Source organism: Harmonia axyridis, chromosome X (genome assembly GCF_914767665.1).
Source record: "Harmonia axyridis chromosome X, icHarAxyr1.1, whole genome shotgun sequence".
In the NCBI taxonomy this organism is placed as follows: domain Eukaryota; kingdom Metazoa; phylum Arthropoda; class Insecta; order Coleoptera; family Coccinellidae; genus Harmonia; species Harmonia axyridis.
The window spans coordinates 901567-923195 of record NC_059508.1 but is presented as its reverse complement, the minus strand read 5'-3'; the positions used below and the strand labels follow the sequence as shown (position 1 = coordinate 923195).

Sequence of the window (21629 nt, the reverse complement as noted above, 5' to 3'; positions counted from 1 at the left end):
TTTCTTTTTTACTATTTCAAAATATGACATTTCGCACGAGAGTACTTAAGTACTTGCGATTATACGCGGTCAAAAAGTACCAGGCCAATGGCCAATCTCTCAAAGATTGTTTAGGGTAAAAATTGAGGCTCAATACGCTCTATTAGTAATGACGTCATACACCGCCATTTTAGTTCTCCTGTCAGTGTTCGGTATCCAAACAAACAAATTGTCATTCAAATTAGTACGTTGTCGTTGAAGAAATTGGCTTATTTTAATAAATAAGATTATTTATAGAACGATTTTACTATTAATTGATAAACAGAAGGCACGAGATTAATGCCAGTAAGTTCGAACTTGAAGTTCAATTAATAAAAACGGATAAACGAATGATACAGGATTCAAACTTACTGGTATTAACCTCATTCCTTCTGTCTATCAATTAATACTGAAATCGTTCCTCGAATACATTTATTTATGAAAATAAGTCAATTCCTTCAGCGACACCGTACTAATTTGAATGACAAATTATTTGTTTGGATCCGAACTCTGACAGGAGAACCAAAAATGGCGGTGTTTGACGTCACACTAATAGAGCGTATTCCCCCAAAAACATTCGGAATGTGCCACAACTGACTTCTTTGGATGAATTCCGAGACAATAGGTTATTCGCCTTGAAAGTTGATAGAAACCCTGGCTAATACGGAACATCAATCAGTTCTTTCCCGAAGGACCCCAATTTCGAATTTTTCACATGTGACACTTCGCCATCTATACGCGCAATACTGAACGAGAGTAAGTCAGCTTGGAACAAGTGGAAGAATTATTCATGGAAATTTTGGACCGACTGTCTAGGGAAGAAGTACTTGGGCTAATTCTCGGACCTCGGTCCAATTGCACCCTTGTCCTGAGTACCATGACATATTATTTTGTCTCAAAGTTAACAATAAAACGGCAAATAATTGCATGCCATTATATCATTTCCTTTCAATTAATTCACATTATTTCGTGTTAACAATGATTTGTGTTAGCAATTAGTTTTCTCCTGAAAGATCTCAATTTCGAGATATATCGATTTCTGAGAAAAATTGCTGAAAGTAATAATACCTATATTTTGTCTCAAAGTTAACAATAAAACGGCAAATAATTGTCTGCATGCCATTTTATCATTTCCTTTTGATTAATTCACATCAATTGGTGTTAACAATTAGTTTTCTCCTGAAAGATCTCAATTTCGAGATATATCGATTTCTGAGAAGAATTGCCGAAAGTAATATGAGCCTAATCTCTCGAAGATTGTTTAAAGTAAAAAACAAGGCTCAATTTAACATCCCCTACTACATATACGAGATATGCCACAACTTTGCATGAATCCCGAGAAAAAATGTTTGGGCTTGACATTTGATAGAAACAGCCATTAACTTGAGCGAATACGAATCTGCAATCAGTTTTTTCCTGAAATATCTAAATTTACAATTTCATAATGACATTTCGAACGAGAGTCTAGGGAATAAGATGATCCATGGTTAATGTGTACGCCATGTATAGATCGAAACATCCTAACATTTTTATCTAGTAGATTAATTGCGATCAATGATTTTTTTTACCAATTATGTATATATATATATATATATATAAATTGACATGTTTCAGCATTTTTGACAAAATTTGTTTTTTGGGAGAAAATGAATTCCATACATTAGCACTATACTATATGTTTTGCTAAGCTTAGAATGTAAAAATCAAATAAAGACCATCCAGAAATATTGCGTTTCATTTAGTATAACCTTCAATTATTTCAACTTGCGAATATCCGATCAATAAATTGTGATAGTTACAGAGATATTGAATTTCAATTTATTTCCATGTGAGAAAACGCTTCATAAGGAAGGAAATTTCAACAGGATATAGGCGGGAGGTGTTCTGAATAAATACAATTTTAAAACTACAATATTATTCACTAAAAGTAACGTTAATTGTATAAACTGTTAAATTACTTTGTACAAATTCCTAATCATTAAAAATTAATCCATAATTCTAAATGTATTAATCCAAGAATTAGAAAATTGAATACAAGTTATTGCAGAGCATCAGAGATAGAAGCTCTTCATTTTAGAGTTATCGTTTATAAAATTTTTGCGCCTGATGGTACTTGACCAGCATTTAAGACCAGAAATCAACAGCATTTCTGGATATACGGCTATATCCAGAAATGCTGGAGATAGAAGCTCTTCAGTTTAGAGTTATCGTTTATACAATGTATGCGCCTGATGGTACTTGACCAGCAATCAACAGCATTTCTGGATATAGCCATATATCCAGAAATGCTGTTGATTTTAAGAACACAACAATCATTTGTAGTAACATTTCAGGACTACTACAGTTAACATACTGAGATATTTTTGTGTTGAGTATTTTGATTAAATATTTTTTTGATCAATAACAGAAATGACAGCAAAACGTGATGCAAAAGTTGATAAAAAACATCGTAATTTAATTATGTTAGTAAAAAACAATCCATTTGAAAAATGATTGAAAGAATTTAACCCAAACAGATAATAGTGAAAAACTTAAAATGCAGATTTAGAAAAATTTTATAAATATGAATAACATAAAAAAAAATTGATTTTGATGAACAATTAAAAAAAATTGTATTCGAAAGACGTTCGTCAAAAATTAATGATGATCTGATATTTGTACATATTAGTCGATTTAGAACGTTTGCTGATTTGAGAAATAGTTCAATCAATCATTTAAAAATTTCAATTTTTCCTTAGCTTGCCAAGTTTCAATTCAATTTTAGTTGTTTTTGTTTATTGCACTGATTTTCACTTTCATTAAAATTACTAGTTCGAAGATTTTCAATTTTTGAAGGCGCTTTTATAAAATATAAATGCAATGTTTTTATTAACTCAGTGTTAGATTTATCAAGCTAACTGATAAAAATTGAATACTCAACTTGACTTTAAACTGAATCATACTATAAAACTGCATGCTGAACATCAATACATTAAATGAATCACAGAAAAATCTCATTAAATTACATATACTACTTCAACAGATTAGAATTCAAAATTTAGCTCAATCTTAGAAAAAATTCTTATTATCTGGAGTACAATTGTCATAAAATTGAAATAACCAGTGGACAAAAATTATCATGCATTTGTTTTCAAACAATAGTTATAGTTCAGAGTAAATTACATATTACCTTCTTTTCTTAAATATGAACATTATGCAGTACTGAAAATAACATCTTTCATATCGTAGCTCCTTTTCATATAGGGAATTTTAATTATATTTACATCAAACATTCAATTCAAATAAGCAAGATGATCAAATTAGTACTGCATGCATGTTGATTTCTAGGAATAAACATTTTTAATTTCTAGTGACTTAGAATAATGAGATACTATACCATAATCAAAGGAAAAATAATAATCTTCCAATGAATCTCAGGATTTGTAATTACTTCCAGTAATATGTATGAAAATATAGACAATTTGCAGGTGTTACTGAAATCAGGTGATTCTTTGAATAATCATTGGCTTGCCTTAAAATACATAATCAAATAAAATTTAAACCAATATTTTTTTCTCATCTTGCCATCAGTTTGGAATCAGATTATGTTTGAGGTACCAATTTAAGGAAGGGAAGAATTAAAAAAGAACAAGAAATATTTGCAGATAGTGATTATCATGATATTCCTGGAAATAATAACTTAGATATTACATGAAAACCGTTTGGATTAAAATTATGCAAATGCTTTGCGCAAGGTACTAAGGCGAATACAATCGTGCAATGAGATCTTAAGTCCCAACAAATTAAATTAATATTGAAAACAAAATATACACACATACATCCACATTTTAAGAACATTATAAAAGAATTCCAATAATAAAATGAATCAATTGGATCAAAATTCAATGTAAAGATTAAATTGTCAAAAAAGTAAGATTATCAATAATCAAATTATTAAAATCAACTCTGATTGAGGATAATATGATTGTGATATCCATATAGTCAAAAAAATGGATGAAATTTTGAAATCAAATTCTAATATCATTTAAATAAACTCTAAAAATGTAAAAGATATAAACATTCAAAAAACACCCTTGTAAGCACATCACATGTAATCAAAAAATATAAATTTATATGGAGATATTGAGCGAACAGTTGTCTCCCATAGAGCATACGTTATAACTCCATATCTTCCGCTTCATTTTCAGAAAAATCTGACATACTTGATTCACTGTCAGAACTAACATTTTCTTGCCCTCTCAACGCTTCTTCTGTTGCATATTTTCTAACATATTCTGAAAAAGTGCTCAATGTCATTTATAAATACTATTTTTTTTAGAGAAGAAAATATTCAACATGGCCTCACTCACTTGGAAATTCAACTATGATGATGGAAAATAACACTTTATGTTCGAACAGGGTTCAAATTGATTATTTGTGATCTTGTATGAAATTTTGGAATATTCTTAAACACAACCATACACAAAGCTGGTTGTAGTACTATTTGATATTACTACCAACTGTTTTTAAGGTAAGATTATCCAAGAATGATAGATAATAATTAGAGACTAAAATTTTTATAATGAAAAAATAGCAATAGATCTCCCAATTTTGAATACAAAAGTTACCTATCCAAATTGTAATTTACATAAAATCATACTTCAAATATTCCTCACCTGAAACTTTTTTCTTATAATCCTCAGGTTTGTGTAGATACATGGCAGCAGCATCTCCATTCAAAGGATCTATTGGATTAGGATAGGTTAATAATTGAGGAAGAAATGATTCAAAGATATTCGATAAATCTGAAATTGAAATCTTTCATTATTCTAATATTGTTGGACATACATTTAAAGATTAACTTAGGCACGTATTTTTGATGAAACTATCCGATATTTATTTTCAACTCCAGCATTTCATGTTAAAAAATGATTTAAAATATCATATAAAAATTGGATATCATACTATTCCATTATACATAATATGTCATAAAGAAAAAGTACTACAAGCTCACACTTATTATTTCAATTACAAATAAAAGTTTTTTTTGTATATTTTCCTATAAAATTCTCAAAAATTAATTCTGTAAGTATTAGATATACGACTAAATTTTTCAGGTTTCAAAATTTATGAATAGAATGGCATTGAATTTTAATCTCATGTATGGCAAAAAAAAAAGATTTCGATTTGAAAACAACATTTTGTTACAGAAAACATGGAATTACTTATTACAAAATTGTAAAGGAAAATTTCATACATCCGAATTGAGGCAAGTTCAATTTCACACAGCAAAAATGCGATATCATTTCATTAAACATGCATATCTGCATTTTATAAGAGTGTGCATTCAAGGATTTGAATAAACAAGGTGTATGCAAAAAAAATCTTCTCGAATCGATTCAAGATTGATTTAAAGAAAAGTTTTCGAATAAAAATTTATAATAATAATAGTGATGACTGTGCTTAATTGCCAATATACCTTTATTAATGTATATAAAATAAGATTATTATATGAAATGTTTTGAAAGATCCTCTTAGAATCCTAGTAGAAAATATGAATTTCATAAATCTCATTTTATATTTTTGTACTGAATGTTCAAAATATATTGGTTGGACGAAAAATTCAAGTAATGACTCACCATATAAAGCTGTCCATGCTTGGTTTATAACGTCTAAACAGACTGTTCCAGATACTTCATCAATATTAGGATGATACACTCTGTTCATAAAACCAATACTAGGGGATTTGAAAGGGTAATGCTCTGGCAAATGCACTCTTACTTTCCAAACTCCTCCTTCATATGGTGCTAAAGATAAAATCAATTAGGAGACTAAAAACTTTGCACTGTATTTTCTTACTTCCTCTAGGTCCATGAAACTTGACACAAAACTCATTTAGTCCACCTAGTATTGTTACTTCATGTTTACTTTCAATACTGTAGGTTGAATAAGGAAATTATTAATTCAAATTTAAAAGGATTGTTTCATTAGATTTTGATAATTCATATTGATATTCAAGGAAATATCTTCAAAGTATAGGTTATATGTCATTCAGAGTTAATGACCTTGCTTTCCTAGAATAAGATGACAACAGAAGTGAATCACAAATAGAATGGAACAACAGTCTCAATTTATTTTTAGTTTTCTAATTACTGCACAAAAAAAGGAAATCATTCAGGTATTCAGACAAAAAATGATCATTCAATGATACAGGAAACTATTACTATAGAATATTCATGAAAGCTATATCTAGAAATAGGTGAGAAGATCTGACGCAATTGAAAACAAAATAAAGTATAAAAACAAGTAGAGGGGATAGAAAATAATCACCAATAATTGTAAAACCTACCATAACTTGACTTTTCAAAATTGTAGAAAAGAAAAATTGAAAATATCTATTTATATCATCAGCATGCAGTTCAGTGATTGATGACACAAGTTCTCAATTAATCTTTTTCTACCTAATTTTCTAATGGATAAATTTATATTATTTTTGAATGTCAATGATTAAAAGTTATTCAAATAGGAGAGTATAGTTGTTGCACTGTCATGCTACCATAATTGAATAGAAATCATCTGCAAAATGCCAATCGAGGATCAGCTGATACAAAGAAACAACATATATACAATCATAACACAAAGGATACAGCTTGATAACATCTGTGTCCAAACGTCTCTTTCCTGCGCTTGGAGACGACATTTTCCAATTTTCATAAATACGGGATTATGAATTTATTGTCTTAATAGATATCATAAACCACAAAAACTCACGAGAAATATGGCTTCTGCCACTTTTCGAGATTTATCACACTAGTTTTCCTTGATTTTCAGCTGCTCATGTATGACAACATTGACAACAAATACATATCTCAGTTTACGCATGTTCCCGAATTATCAGCTGGATGGGAGGGGAAAATCTAAAACATATGTATAAGATCTATGGTTGAAACACGGTGCCTAAAATGTAGTACATTGTAGAAAATTTTTTGAAAGAAAACTGCAATAATGGAATAAATTGTCTTATAATTTGATCCCCGACGATAGGGGGCACTGAAGACGAGTGATCCTGAAGAGAGCCTAAGAGCTTTGCTAGAGACTCACTCTCCTGGTTTACCACCGAAGATGGTAACTGGGGAGTTATACATTCCCACCAGGCGAGATTTTCAGAAAGCTGGTAGACTTTTCACACTAAGGCTTTCAGCCCTTAAAATCAGCAGGCATAGATGGTATCTTTCCGGCCATGCTTCAGAAAGGTGTTGAAGTCGTTATGGCCCCGACAGCTGAGCTTTTTAAAGCCAGTTTTGCAATTGGTTATATTCCGAAATCATGGAGGGATGCGAGGGTAGTATTCATACCCAAAGAAATTCGAGAAGGCTCCCCGGACCCTAAATCCTATCGACTCACCTCTTTTCTCCTGAAGAACATGGAGAAAATAATAGATAATAGTATAAGGGGAAGTTTAAAGCTCCACAACAAACAGTTTGCCTATAGGGGGAGGGGGTGCAGATCTACTGTAGACGCCCTTCATCATCTCCTCAGAGAGGTGGAAGGCATCCCCACCGCAAAGGAGATTCTGCTTGCAATGTTTGGAGGTATCGGAGGGGCCTTTGATAATACTCTACATGCCTCCATATGCAATGCAGCCAAACGGAAAGGGGAAACTGAGAATCTCTAATGCCCTGGGAAGTGAGCCCTCTTTTTACAGATCCAGAAACTGGCTGTTTACGTATACGCTTAAGAGTGTCTTAAAATGAACCTCAAGGGGCGCATGAATACATCACCACGAACAGCCAAATCACGCTGAGATCCCTGGAATCGTACTGCCAGGGGTCTCTGTTGACCTGGGAGTGCCGTAATACCATAAGGCAACTGGCCAGAGGCAATAAAGTGCTCTACTACCATGAACTTGCAAAAAGTGCATCAAGGTTAGCACCTGCTGGACCTGAACCTTTCTGTGGGCTAGGAAAAGACCAATATAAGTCTGCGGTCAGGCAATGGGAGTTGAATAACAGTATAACACACTGGACTAACACTCCTGGACTTACTCAGGCCAAGAAATTCGTGATGATTTCACCTACCTACGCCAAAAAGCTCTTGAAGCTGTCACAAGCCGAGCTTCGGGTGATGGTGGGACTGCTGACAGGGCACTGTCGGTACAAATATCATTTGTACCGTATGGGAAAGTCAGCAGATGAGATTTGCAGGCTCTGTGGATCAGAAACAGAAACAGCCGAACACATGGTATGCAAGTGTTCAGAGCTGGCTGGCCTAAGAACCATTAATATGGGGAAGCCGGTCCTGGATACCCGAGAGGTAACGGCCAAGGGTTCCCTAAGGAGCTTGTCAGTTTTATTAACGACATTAATGACCTCCTTGGGTTTCCATGAATGAGTAGGGTAGAGAACAAAAGAACACCGAGAGAAATAATTCAGTTTTCCAAATTCCTTTATGGCTATATAATATAACTTCATCTTTGAAATTCCTATTACAAACCAAATATCACTTGCTCATTTGTTCAGAAGTTTTATCGTTCAGCAATGGATTATGGATTACTAAATTTTTCTATGGATTCGACTATATGCTGACATCCAGAAAAAGTAGCTGAAACCAGAAATTGGTAGTTACCTATATGTTACAGAATTCTACTAGTAGTTGGGTAAAGCGAGAATTATTTCGATAAATTGTGTATAGATGGCTTACACGCAAATCTGTACTAATTGGAATTTTAAAATACTGTATAGTATAATCCCTTAGAATATAGATTATTAATGTTCTAAGGTATATCCAAAGTCACTTGAACTAGTCCATAAAATCGCTTGGCCATAGATGTCCCTTAGAAGTAGATACCGCGATATTTTAAATACCGTGGTTTATTTGAAAGTATTGTTAGGCAATAAATTAACTGGCCCCAAAAGAATTTCTGGATATACCATCATTTATTCATTTGGGCTGGGTGCCTACACCTATTCAAAATGATAAATTTTTTTTTAAACAGTTTATTCCAATGTATCAATTAGTAAATTCCAAAATGAAGTTACTTATGAATATTTCACATATTCAACTGAATGAAAATGCTGAAATCATTTAGGAGTTAGGTATATTACGTTAAGCTAAATAATTGTTAGATAAAACAGGCGAAATAAATCTTTTGATATTGGAAATTAAGAGTGGGGTAAACATAAAAACTTCTACATTTAATAAAAACCCATATATTAACAATGATAGGTATATAATTATTATGTACATCAATACTAGAGAAGGTAAAAAATAAAATGTGCTATTCATCCAATTAAAACATAAGTAAAAATTTCAAATTTTCAAATGCAAGAGAGGTAAAATCAGATAGACTTGATAATCAAAGATCAAATCATAAATTAGATTTCATTGATAGTATAATTCTACAAATTCTGTAATGTGATGGTGTATTATAAATAAAGAACCTATTAATAAATATAATTAGAATAAACTAAACTCATTCAATTAGAATTTAGAATACCTAGATTCCAAATATGTGGTTCAAATTTACCATACTCCTCTTCAATTGACTCTAGATCTAGATTTGCATCTAAAGTGAGAACTCTGGCTGGGCAATGATGTAAAGTTTTATAGTATAACCATTCTTCATGAAGCTGATGCAAACTCTCAAGATACTCAAATGGCACTGATTTCTCTTCTGATCTATTTCTTTCCATCATTCTTCTATACACCACTTCAGGAGAAGATCTCAAATAAACTGAAATCAACAACAGTTATATAGTAATTTGAAGCATCAATAGATACCCTGATCAAGTTTTAGAAGAAATCACAATTGAAGCATTTTTTCTAACAAAAATAATAAATAATTTTAATACCAATGAGATCTACATTGATTGGTGTATTTTTGGTTAGCCACTGAAACCACTCGTCTATAACAGCTGCTGATGGCTTTGAAAGAAGTTCATCCCTCTTCATCTTCTCCACAAAGCAATACCTAAAAACGCCAATATCAGAAATTTATCTAAAAATGATTCGATTAATTGATAAATTACCTAGCACTATAAATTGATCTTTCCATCAGTTTTACAGGACATGGGGTTGGAAGGACATGATGATTCAGCATGGTCAGTTGAACATATGATTGAAATGTAAAACTCCATTTCTTCGGATCCGAGTACATATGGCCCTGAAACAGAACACTTGATGTTGAATTGTTCACTTTTGACAAGGATCAATTAATTTGTATTGTTCACTTTTGACAAGGATCAATTAATTTGTATTGTTCACAAGTGGAAATAGATAATTGGTTAACAATCATTGTGATCTTTGAAATACAGAATAGTGTGATTACCTTCGAGACAATAGAATTCAATGAACCGAGAGGAACTCACCAGTAAATTGTGCCCTTTGCAATCTCTCCATAAATCAATTGGTTCTGATAACACACAAATATTTTTATGTTTTTTGAAATAGTTTAAAAATGTCGTTTTTCCACATCCAATATTACCCTCCACTATAACAGTGAAAGGGCGGCTTTTCTTACTTTCTGCACAAATTAAATTGTTAGCCATATTCACTATATATTTTCCTGTGAAAAAAATTAATTTTTAAAAGAGAAATACTCAGCAACTGAACGAAGCTGTGGCAAATACTGACGCTTAATTATAGAATTGACATAGTAATTAAATTCCCGCCAAATCTACTATCTCATATAGAAATTATACATGAATATCATATCCTCAAGGTAAATAGTTGTACTACGTACTTATTGAACCCATTTCTTCAATTATCTGAGTAAGCCATGTGGTTCTTAGCGAACCAGAAATTCAAAAATAATATTTACTTCCATATAACCTATAAAATAACATGTATTATTTGATTTGAAGGTTCAGTTTGAACACAAGTGTATGTATGGTTGCCAGTTGTTTCCTATGATCAACAGCGTTACATTCAGATTTCTATAATTCTTCCAAGATGGCGAAAAATAGTTCTATAAAATACACATAGATGGCGCAATGAAAGCTTTTGGAACCGCACAATTCGAATATGTACTCCGAACAGAGATCTCTTGGTTCAGCCCATTCTTTATCCTTTATTTTTTCCATTATTTATCCTCTTCTGTTCACCTGAATAATTGACTTCCCCTGAACAATCTCAATCGGATGAAAGCAAAACAAGCCAAAAATTTAATATTATTAAAAAGTTTGAATCAAGACAGCTTTGGCCTATCTTGAGTTGCGAAACAATGATGACACAAATTTACCACGTTTTCTCGGTTTTGTACTCAAAACACAAATATGTATATGTGGTCTTCAAGGGTGCATTAACGTATGAATGACGAGCGCTTGACAATGACAGCTCTTGAGTTCACGTCAGTGCTTTGTTGAATTTTATCCTCAACTACAGGGAACCCAGATATCCTAGACGCTGATCATATATCCATTTAAGGAATAGTCATGTTTAAGTTCAGTATGTATGTATATGTGATGTGAAATAAAATTTTAAATTTGAAGCCAAATCACATAAGTGACACTTATGTCGTTATAAGTTGAAACGAACCAAAGCTATTACTCTCTATATCAAATAAAAATTTCTCTAAAGACATATGTCTTTAGAGAAATTTTTATTTGATATAGAGAGTATTTTAATTTAAAGCAATAAGTCATATATGCTATTACTCTCTATATCTAATAAAAATTTCTCTAAAGACATATGTCTTTTTTTTTCTCGAAATCGATTGCAGATACAATAAACCAAGAAGTGTAGTATTGAACCAGAGTTCAATACAGAGTTTTTAAATTTTTAATTACCTCCAGTACCCCCCATTTCTACGCCCTTGAATATAGCTTCCTTTCATACCATAACTTACCTAACGTTCTCCAGAGCGCATCCGCCAAAAATTGATAACCACTTTTGAAAACTATAACGCATGGGATAATGAAAATTAAGACAATTATTTGAAAAAAATATATAAAATTTTAATTTAAGAGCATTACTGATTCTAAAGCCAATTTTAATAGTCAATATAAGATTTATGAAGTATTTTTCAAATGATATTCGAAAACCATAAGTGTCACTTATGTGCTGAACCTAAGTTTGATTCTTATATAAGGAGAAAAAGAAAAGTAGATACAAACTGCAATTAAAATTCAAATGAATTCTGAATTTGAATGATTAGTAGTAGGGCACAACTCCAAAGAAAAATTTTGGATGCTTGATTAATTTCAAAAATTTTCCCCCTTCAACGAATGTATTCATTTACCAACCAGACTATGAAATTTCTCATTTAATCAGTGGGTATGTTATTCAGATGGTTCATCCACATTAGAAATACTGAAAAGGTCACGAAAATAAATAACATTTACATTTAATTGATTATCATGAATTTAAATTTCGGTAAATATTTCATGTTCTTTTATACGGGTTTTGGCGATTATTATCAAATAGTTCGACCTTTGAAGTAATAAGTTCAAACACTATGCGTTCATGAGCATTCATCATAAAATGGAATATTTAATTAGGACCAAATCATACTAGAAGCAGAATATTTTGAAATATAATAATGTATAATATAATCTGCAAACTTTTTCTTGTTTTTTTTTAGATGATTTCAGAAATCTATCATATGAAATTTAAACTAGAAAACAGTTGACTCTCCTTTAAAGGTTCTCCCAGACCCAGGTGGCAATGATCACTACCCTACCGTGACAAAAGTTTTTTCTCTACCTCCAAATACATCATTGAAAATGCTAATTGAACGTCGTTTCAAAAATCGATTACCCAAAAGCCTTGATTTTCAAGTCAGTGAAAATCTTGATGATCTTCAAAGAATCATTGTTTTTGTAGCTGATCGAACTGTTGGATGATGAGCTCATTACATATATGAAAGATAGGTTGGATGCATACAAGAATCTGTTCTTGCCTCAATGCTACAACAATAAATTATTCGATCGCAAAAAAGCAAACTGTGTCAATAAAATATTAGAATTTTGTGAAAACCTATGTGTAAAGTATAACAAAAGTCTTCGGAGAAATATCCGGACGATTTTGTACAGGCATCGCACCATATCAGCAAAGACGAGCTCCACTTACTAATCTAATGTCACAAAAATTCTATCTAGACTCGTTTCCTCGGTTTTATACTGTTTATATGTGGTCTCCAAGGGTGCCATTAACGCATGAATAAGGAGCGATCAAAAGCTCCTGACTTCACGTTAATGCTCTCCCGAATTCTTCCAAAACTACAGCATAGGTAATCCTGATATCCCAGGCACTGTTCACATTTACATTTAAGGAATACCTAGCCAACTAACTTCAAATCTATAACTGAGAACAGAAAGTGAATGTATTTTGAGATATATGTTCTTATTGACTTATTTGAAGCATAATTGCATAACTTAAACTCAAATTGATTTCAGTTGATATATGTGATTGAATTTTAGATTTGAAGCGAAATCACATACGTGACACTTATGCCGTTTTCAACTGAAATGAACCGAAGCTATAGGCCTTTGTTGAAATTTTTATTAGATATGAATCTCAAATGTATATATCACACTCATATCGCTTTAAATTCGATTAAACGGTATCTATACGTCACTTGGAATTGAATCTACTATAAGGAGGTACTTAAAATTATGTGTTTCTGTTCATTCACATTTTATGGGGTAGGAATCAGTAATTTTAATTTCTCATTATACCGAATCATGTTTTTTTTTCATTGCAATAACGACATTTCTCTAATACTTAAAAAAAATGTAGATTTTGAAGTCAAAAGGAGTACTGCCCTGGAAATATTAAAATTACATTTTATACATAAAAACGTTTTCAAGGGTTTTATGAAGTAAACAAATTTAAACAAAATATAAACAAAATCTGACCAAGGGCATAGAAATGGTGAAGTGCTGGTACTTTAGAAAAATGTAAAACGAAATTCTGGTCTATTACAACACTTTTTGGTTTGTTGTAGTTTTGTCGTACCTGCTATCGAAAAAATTGAAATAGCTCTATGGTAATCCCTAGGAAAATCCAAATTATTATAAAGATCCAGTTAGTAAATTAGGAAGTTTCATTACTTATTCACCCATTCTTTAGAGTAGATTAATAAATATTAAATAAATTGATATAAGCATCACTAAAAAGTACGACTATACAAGAAACATCCTGTATCTCGAAAACAAAGCGTTTGCGGGATTATTTTTATGGAACTTACTATTCTTAAAATTAAACAAGAAATCTCTCATATTCCTCCGTAACTTCATTTTAGGAAAACCCAGTATAAGGTAAAAACAATTGAATTGGTAATAAAAAGAATTATTTTGAGTAATTTGGTTCAACCTTCGTTATCAATCCTTTTTTTCTCACCTTACAGATATGAGTAAACGTTGTTGTGAACAAATTGTTTTTTTATTACCCCACAATAAAAAAAGAGATCTACGCCCTTGAATTTGACTGCAGATTATGCATAAGTTATGGATGTCAGAAATTTAGGTCAATTTTCATGAATTAACCTGTATCTCCAAAACTTACAGTATTAGGATACACAACAAGCTATTTTTCTAAAAGGTCTGGATGTCCTACATTCACAACTCTATGGCCAACCACTCATGTTACACCCTATATAATCCAAAAAGCTGATGTCATAGGTACAGCAAAACGCTCTATTAGTGTGACGTCACACACCGCCATTTTTGTTCTCCTGTCAGTGTTCGGAATCCAAACAAATAAATTGTCATTTAAATTAGTACGGTTTCGTTTTAGGAATTGACTTATTTTCATAAATAAAAGTATTTAAGGAACGATTTCAGTATAAGTTGATAGACAGAAGGAACGAGATTGATACCAGTAAGTTTGAATCCTGCATCATTACCCAGATTTCGTAAAAAGCCGTGTTTATTAGTTCGAAATTCAAGTTCAAACTTACTGGCATTAATCTCGTTCCTTCTGTCTGTCAATTTATAGTAAAATCGTTCCTCAAATAATCTTATTTATCAAAATAAGCCAATTTCTTCAACGACAACGTACTAATTTGAATGTCAATTTATTTGTTTGGATTCCGAACACTGACAGGAGAACTAAAATGGCGGTGTGTGACGTCATCACTAATAGAGCGTATTGCTCAGATTACTGTCTTTTTCAGACCTAAAGAAATTCTCTAGGAAAAAAAATTTGGCTGTAATGAAGGCAAAGATGAATCTCTCTTCAGAAAAGGTATTGAAAAGTTAGAGGAACGTTGGAGTTCATGTATCAATCTGAAGGTGACTATGTTGACGAATTAAGAGGGATTACTGCCATGTGGTTTCTCGCGTATCAGTCAAACTTTGGTAGCCATTCATTTCCCCTCTGGAACTCCTGCGATGACCAAACTTTGGAGTTGTACACGCACTTCATCTTCTTCTTTTTTTCGAAGCAAATAAGTAGAGGGCAGCACTGTAAGACGACTTTCACGGAATTATAGTTTTACACCTCTTTATTTTTGGTAGGTTTTTTTCACGAATATTTTGAAAATATATTAGTGCTTTGTACAAGGTACATACCATCAATTTTTATGAGAAAAACGAAAAGTTACCAAAACTTTTTTTTTTTTCATTCGCGAATTAAAAATATTTATTATCTTCCATGTAGATAATTGTTTGAGTAAAGTATGTGTTCCATCTTAAGCAGAATTTTTTAGAAAAATGTGTTTTACTGGGTAGGCCTCAGACTTATTGAGTGTAGTGTTGTCTTAGTATGTATTTCGTGAAAAATGATTGCGGATTTGAAGGAGCGCACAAAAGCTTCCGAGCTTTCATTAGTGCTCTTCTCATATTTTCAATTAATACGTTCTTACCGAATATGTGAGAATACCTTTGGGTAAAATACCTATATTTGTGAAATAAACAATATACCCGCCACTGGAAACTAGCCTAGTTCGTCTGGTTCCATTAATTGATTGCGAAGAAATAAGCACCAAGAAGAAAATCCTCGTCAAGCAGGTAATCAATTTTGGGTAGGTAGTTTTGGTTTTGTATTTTGTGCTACTTTAGATGAATCGTTGTGTATGTAACAATTACGTAAAAAGTGCCACATTCTTTTTCGTATTCTGATCCGTTGTTCGTTATTATACCTGCAGACGTGTACGATTTCACTTTCAATTTCTTTTTAACATGTGGAGGTATTTCTAAACTGAACTCTTGGCTCATTCATAACTTTCCTGCTCAAGGGACCACAATTCCTATTTTCATTCATTGATAACGTAAACATTTTCAATATCTGAAAATTTTCTGATGCTTATGAGGAATTATTCCAGGTACACTCATTAGTAAAGACCGAGTTATATGCAATTGCATATCCATTCAATTCTCACTAGTTATAGCATTTTTTCACAAAAATCTAAGGATGCTGTATATTTTTTGTATTTACAATAATTGACCGTAGGGTACCTTCACCTAGTAAATGAAACCTTTCAAAGAAATCGACCAAACCTATTCAAACGCTTCTCAGGTCGCACGTGGGCTCATAAAATTTATTACCAGCATTTTGCAGCATTCCTAGAAATAGGTAATAAAACTAGGTTTTTTCAAATGGTAACCCAAATTTTATATCTTCGATGTAATCGTACATTCGTTGTTAATTATCTCACATTCCAGAAGAATACTTCATTCAACAACTTTACTGGGGATTATTATATAACTGCCTGGCCTAACCAGTAAAACACATTTTTTCTAAAAAAATTTGACTTTATCCGTCAACAAAGTTACCTTCGAGTGTGATTCATGTACTCCAATGATTCTCTAGATTTTCAAGGTTTACTAGGTACTTTACTACTGTAAAATATAGTAAATAAAAAATATGCAGCATCCTTAGATTTTGGTGAAAAAAATGCTATAACTGGCGAGAATTGAATGGAGATGCAATTGCATATAACTCGGTCTTTACTAATGAGTGTACCTGGAATGATTGAAATGAAGTGCAGTTCCACTTGAAAAAAGTTTGCAGACATTCAGCAGATGAAAAATGAACTTATTGACATTTAAAAAAAATTGTAGTGTCTTTCGGACCACCTTTACCGTGATCCGAGTGACTTGAAAACTTTTTTGGAATGTTGAAAAAAATAAATCGTACAATTATATCGAACGGTTTTCAAGAAATGATCTTTAGTTTTAACCATGAATTATTAACATTACAATCGAAAACAAAAACAAAATGAATCAAATCTCCAAATAAATGTAAAATATCCATATATAGGGTGTCCCATTAAAAAATTAAGACGAAAAGCTCAATATCTGTGACATTTGAGTAGATTATACACCGTTTAGGTACCTAATGATATAAACAAAAATGTTACAAATTCAAAGAAGGATTAGTATAGTTATCCAGAATTGTATACCTATCTATAAAATCAAAAAAACTGAGTAGGATCAATGCACAATAGTTACCATATTTTATACCAGATTTTATGGTTCTTTTTATATTCGGCTAAGTTTTTTTAATTTTCTTAATTGTACGGTTGATGTATTTTTCCCTTTATATCCATTTGTAGGGATTTTCACTTAGGCAAAACGGGGTGGGGTGATGTGTATGAATTAATATTTATGTATTTTTACATGGGCCTAATTTCATCTTTTAAATTTGCATAAATTTGTAGCATACAAGCTTATGCAGGCTGCATGATGTGCATTTTATTATGTTATTTCTCACAATACAGGTAATTTATATGCATGATGAGTAAATTGAATTGAAATTGAATTTTTCCCTAAAGTTTTCAACTGAAGAATTCCAACTTTACCGAAAGATTGCTTTGAAATAATATTTAGGATTGGATTTTTTGTAGGTCTATTTGAAACAGGAATTGTGTAACATCATACACATGTTGTGATTCTTTGTTAGACAGTTTATAGCAAAATTTTTTTCACACAACTGAATTAAAATAATACTTGTGCTTTACAATGAAAACAATCTCGGCAACAAATTCACTGTGTATATTCGAAGGAAAGTGTTGAGAAATCATGTTGTATCCTACCTGAACGACCAAGTTAGAAATTATTATTATTTGTGAAACTAACTGTGCTTTATGATTTGATCCTCATTATTATACAAATAATAGATATAAGTAGATAGAAATCGCCTAATCTGAAGATTTTGTTGAACAAAATTAGGCGATAATGCATTTCTAGTCAATTATATTCCTGAATAAAAATATTGTTTGGGTTGTTATATCATTTCATCTTTCGTAAGATTTTTTAGGAAAAGTACACTGATAAATGATAAATAACATGGTTGAGAGAATTCTTACTACATTCATTATATCAATTTAAAACTATATGTTATCATATTAGTTTTGAGTTTTGCAATTAATTTAATTTACGCGTAAAATAAATTGATCTCCAGTTACTGCTAGGTCCTAGTCTAATCTATGCTGTTGAAAGGTTAATAATTGAAAAACCAAATTCGAAAAATTTTAATTACGGACAGAAAACTAATAATTTTTGCTTACCAGAAAAAAATATTTGAAGGCAATTATCCAGATTTAAAATAAGTAACAATAATTTTTTGTAGTGTTTATTCATCGTAGCTGCGGAACTTTATACTTCATTATCAAGTTGCTGATTCTGAAAAATAAAGTACAAGATTTAAAATGAAATTTCAAGAATATCGAATGACATGTAGTTCATATTCAGGACATATTCTCGCACGTGCTACAACTGATAAAAAAAGTGCTTGGTGAATTCATTTTATCTATATTTAAATATAATTATATGGATGATGTAGTAATTAGGCTGAAAATCAATTATTCCTATTTATTTGACATTTCAACTCTGGTACGATCAATTGTGTCAAGATCTTTATATCCAGAAGAAGCTATTTTTTTTAAATGATAATCCTTATTATTTATGAAAATGCACTCTTGCATCTCTCTCACGTTTTTAATTCTTACTAAATTGTGATAACCCAATATATAAATTTTATAGACTATCAAAATGAAAAAAATATTGTGTCAGAATTGAATAATAGACACATAAAGTAAGAAGTTTGGATGTAAGGTTAGATGATTTTTGATAGGAATATAACTTTAATACTCAATCCGATTGCTAATGATTTGGCAGTTATGAAATATTGAATATGCATTTGCCTAGGTCTTCTGCTTGAGAGTGAATGCGACAGAAGAATCCTATCCGGATGTTCAACTATTGAACTCCACAATATTTCGAAATATTCATGAAGAATCTATCAAATACAATTACCAATAATAATTTCATTCGCGTGAATTATGAAACACCTCCCCATTTCTAAATCTGAAATATACGAAATGTTAGAGATGAAACTCTTTTAACGGGGACAGATCAATGCAAAGTAGTGCGCAGATTTAAATTATGTTTATGGGATGGAAATTTACACAACAAATGATTTCTTCAAAAGGTGGCTTCATTTTGAAATAACACAGGTCAACAGGAAATATTTAGTTTGGTTAAAATGTTTCATTTTGTGTTGGATAATCGTTGCTTTCAATCAATTTTTTTTAAAAGGAACACATGTTTCCTTCACAATTATTTCGTATAATAACTATATCTACATTATCCTCTATAAATGATTGATATACCAGGTAGGTACATAAAAATGCAATTAAGTTTTGCCGAAATTTTTCATTTTGGTTTATTAGTCTTAATAATTCATTTCTGGAAAAACTGGACATCAAAAACTCATGAAATTGGTAGAATGATATCCAAAAAATGTTTATAAAATTTTTTATATTAGATTGATTGTCATGGTAATAATAAAAATTTTCGTGAACTTTGCTTAATTTCCGTGAGTTACATTGTAATGAATCGGCACATGTCTGCTAAATGGATTTTTTAACGATGAGGTAAATCTGAAAAAGGTTGAATGTAGAATTCATTTTTATTATGTGTATTTAATTTTTCTAACTATTTGTTGATTGCAGATTTTTTTGAGATTATCTTTGTATAAACAATAAACACTCGATTCAACTTTTTTCGGAAGAACAATTGACAGTAAACTAATTGTATTCCTTGAGTTTTAGCTCTTAAATTTCTTGTATTGCACCTAATCGAAGTTTTTACGAAATTTCATCAACAGCGGACAAATATTTCTCTTCTACGTATTTCAGAGCGAAAAATGGAAGTACTTGAGGTACGTTTGATTTTTTTTTCTTAATGATTCCAAGTTTCCTGGATTTACAGAAAAAGCTTTTCTTTGAATACTGTCCGAGTATGTATTCAATATTACATTGGAGAGATCAAGAAACTAGAATCGATCATTCAAATTTGAGGAAAAACACTGCAAATTTACTCCATTGTTTCCTCAATTTATCGAGAAATATTTCATCGTACATATATGAAAAATATTTATAATAAATATATAGTGCGGTACCGAATATTTTTTTCCGCTCTTATCCTCTGGACTTTTTGATATAGTGTCTGATGATGACGACTTTGTTGTCGAAACTTGCGTCAAACACTAATTTCGAATTTCAGTAGATCTCCAAGGGCGCATGAAAAACGAGCGCCCAAAAGCTCCAGATACAAAGTCAGTGTTTTTCACGAATGTTTGAACAAACCAAGCGAGAATTATAACTTTTATCAATAACTTCAAATGAGGAGACAACTGACGTGAAATCAGAAGCTTTTCAGCAATCGTCCAAATTTGTATATTCCATGTAATTTTTTCGTGAAATTTCGCATGAACCCTCAAATCGATATAATGGAATAAAATTGAGTTACCTTTCATGAAAACAGAATTATATTCTAGATCATTTCAACACAATATCATTCTTCAATTTTTTTGGAATTGATTTTTCTCGAGGAAACAAAAAAATAAAATAGTAAATGCATAATTGAAACGTTCGATATTTCCGCTTTTCATATCAATGTCTTTATACAGATTTTTCAGAAATTTTATTTTCAAGATATATTTAAGATAAGGGGGCAAAATGATAGCCTCCTGCCCCCCTGGATCAAGCACGGAAAATAGGGGTAGAATAAAATTTTTTTGGAAAGACCTATGCAGTTCCGGACAAAAAATCCGCACATTTACATTTTGCATACTTTTTCAAAGTTTGGAAATTGTTGAGTGCTTAGAATGAAAGGGAAGTGATTGAAGTGAACATTAAAAATACAAAGCGTTTATTCATAACAATGAAAAAGTAACAATAAAAAAATGAGTAATGGAAAAGAAAGTGATAATTTTCTAAAGAAAATAAACAAAAAAGTAAACTATTGGAAAAAATTAAAGGATCAAAATAAAATTCAAAATTTTTAGCGGTTTTTCAAACCCCTTTTTCTGATAAAAATGGTCGTATCTCAATTTGTAAAAAACTTTTTGAAGCTTGAAGTTTATAGTTTAGAGATCTCATGATGAAAAATTTTTTCAAGCAACCTGTACTAACTCAATACTAATGAATACAGTAAATGAAATTTCTGCGAAATTTTTTCAGTTTTTATTTTTGGCATACAGACTTCGAAAATTTTTTTCCAACTCAACCAGTATATGGATGAGAAAACTTGTTCACTTTGCTTCAAAATCCTTCTTTCAAAACTTCGAAACGATCTCTTCTCGATGAAATATCGAACTTTGATTGAAAAGGACAAAAAAACCGCTACATGGATTGAATTGAAATTCTCTGGGATTTTTGTGGTGATATTGAACTGTAAGACGCA

At 31.3% G+C, this 21629-nt stretch overlaps 2 protein-coding genes across 5 annotated transcripts in view; both read right to left on the bottom strand.

The window, feature by feature from the left end:
• Positions 1-1916: 1916 nt before the first annotated feature.
• On the bottom strand, positions 1917-6874 carry LOC123685861 (ubiquitin-conjugating enzyme E2 H). The gene is made up of 5 exons (XM_045625719.1): positions 6645-6874; positions 5857-5933; positions 5637-5804; positions 4674-4802; positions 1917-4292 (listed from the first exon to the last, which is right to left on the bottom strand). The coding sequence occupies exons 1-5, from the start codon at positions 6695-6697 to the stop codon at positions 4174-4176; spliced, it is 546 nt and encodes a 181-aa protein (XP_045481675.1). The 5' UTR covers positions 6698-6874; the 3' UTR covers positions 1917-4173.
• A 2316-nt stretch (positions 6875-9190) lies between these two features.
• LOC123685761 (deoxynucleoside kinase-like) overlaps positions 9191-21629 on the bottom strand; it is a 52000-nt gene continuing 39561 nt past the window's right edge. The window contains exons 2-6 of one of the 4 annotated variants that reach the window (XM_045625625.1): positions 18449-18563; positions 10365-10561; positions 10026-10159; positions 9849-9967; positions 9191-9730 (exon numbers count right to left, since the gene is read on the bottom strand). In XM_045625625.1, coding sequence (XP_045481581.1) covers positions 9474-9730; positions 9849-9967; positions 10026-10159; positions 10365-10561; positions 18449-18521 — 780 coding nt within the window. In that variant the 5' untranslated portion in view covers positions 18522-18563 and the 3' untranslated portion in view covers positions 9191-9473. Of the gene's footprint in view, positions 9731-9848; positions 9968-10025; positions 10160-10364; positions 10562-10629; positions 10891-18448; positions 18564-21629 lie in introns of those variants that run through there. The other 3 variants (XM_045625627.1, XM_045625628.1, XM_045625626.1) reach the window with 3 other exon arrangements.

Bases quoted from the DNA above. Each gene is read 5' to 3' on its own strand.
- LOC123685861 (XM_045625719.1), bottom strand. From the start codon at position 6,697: ATGTCGTCTCCAAGCGCAGGAAAGAGACGTTTGGACACAGATGTTATC. The intron at 5,805-5,856 runs GTAAGAAAATAC...TTTTATCTTTAG, and splicing joins GTTTCATGGACCTAGAGGAA to CACCATATGAAGGAGGAGTT. The intron at 4,803-5,636 runs GTGAGTCATTAC...TTTCAATTTCAG, and splicing joins AGCATGGACAGCTTTATATG to ATTTATCGAATATCTTTGAA.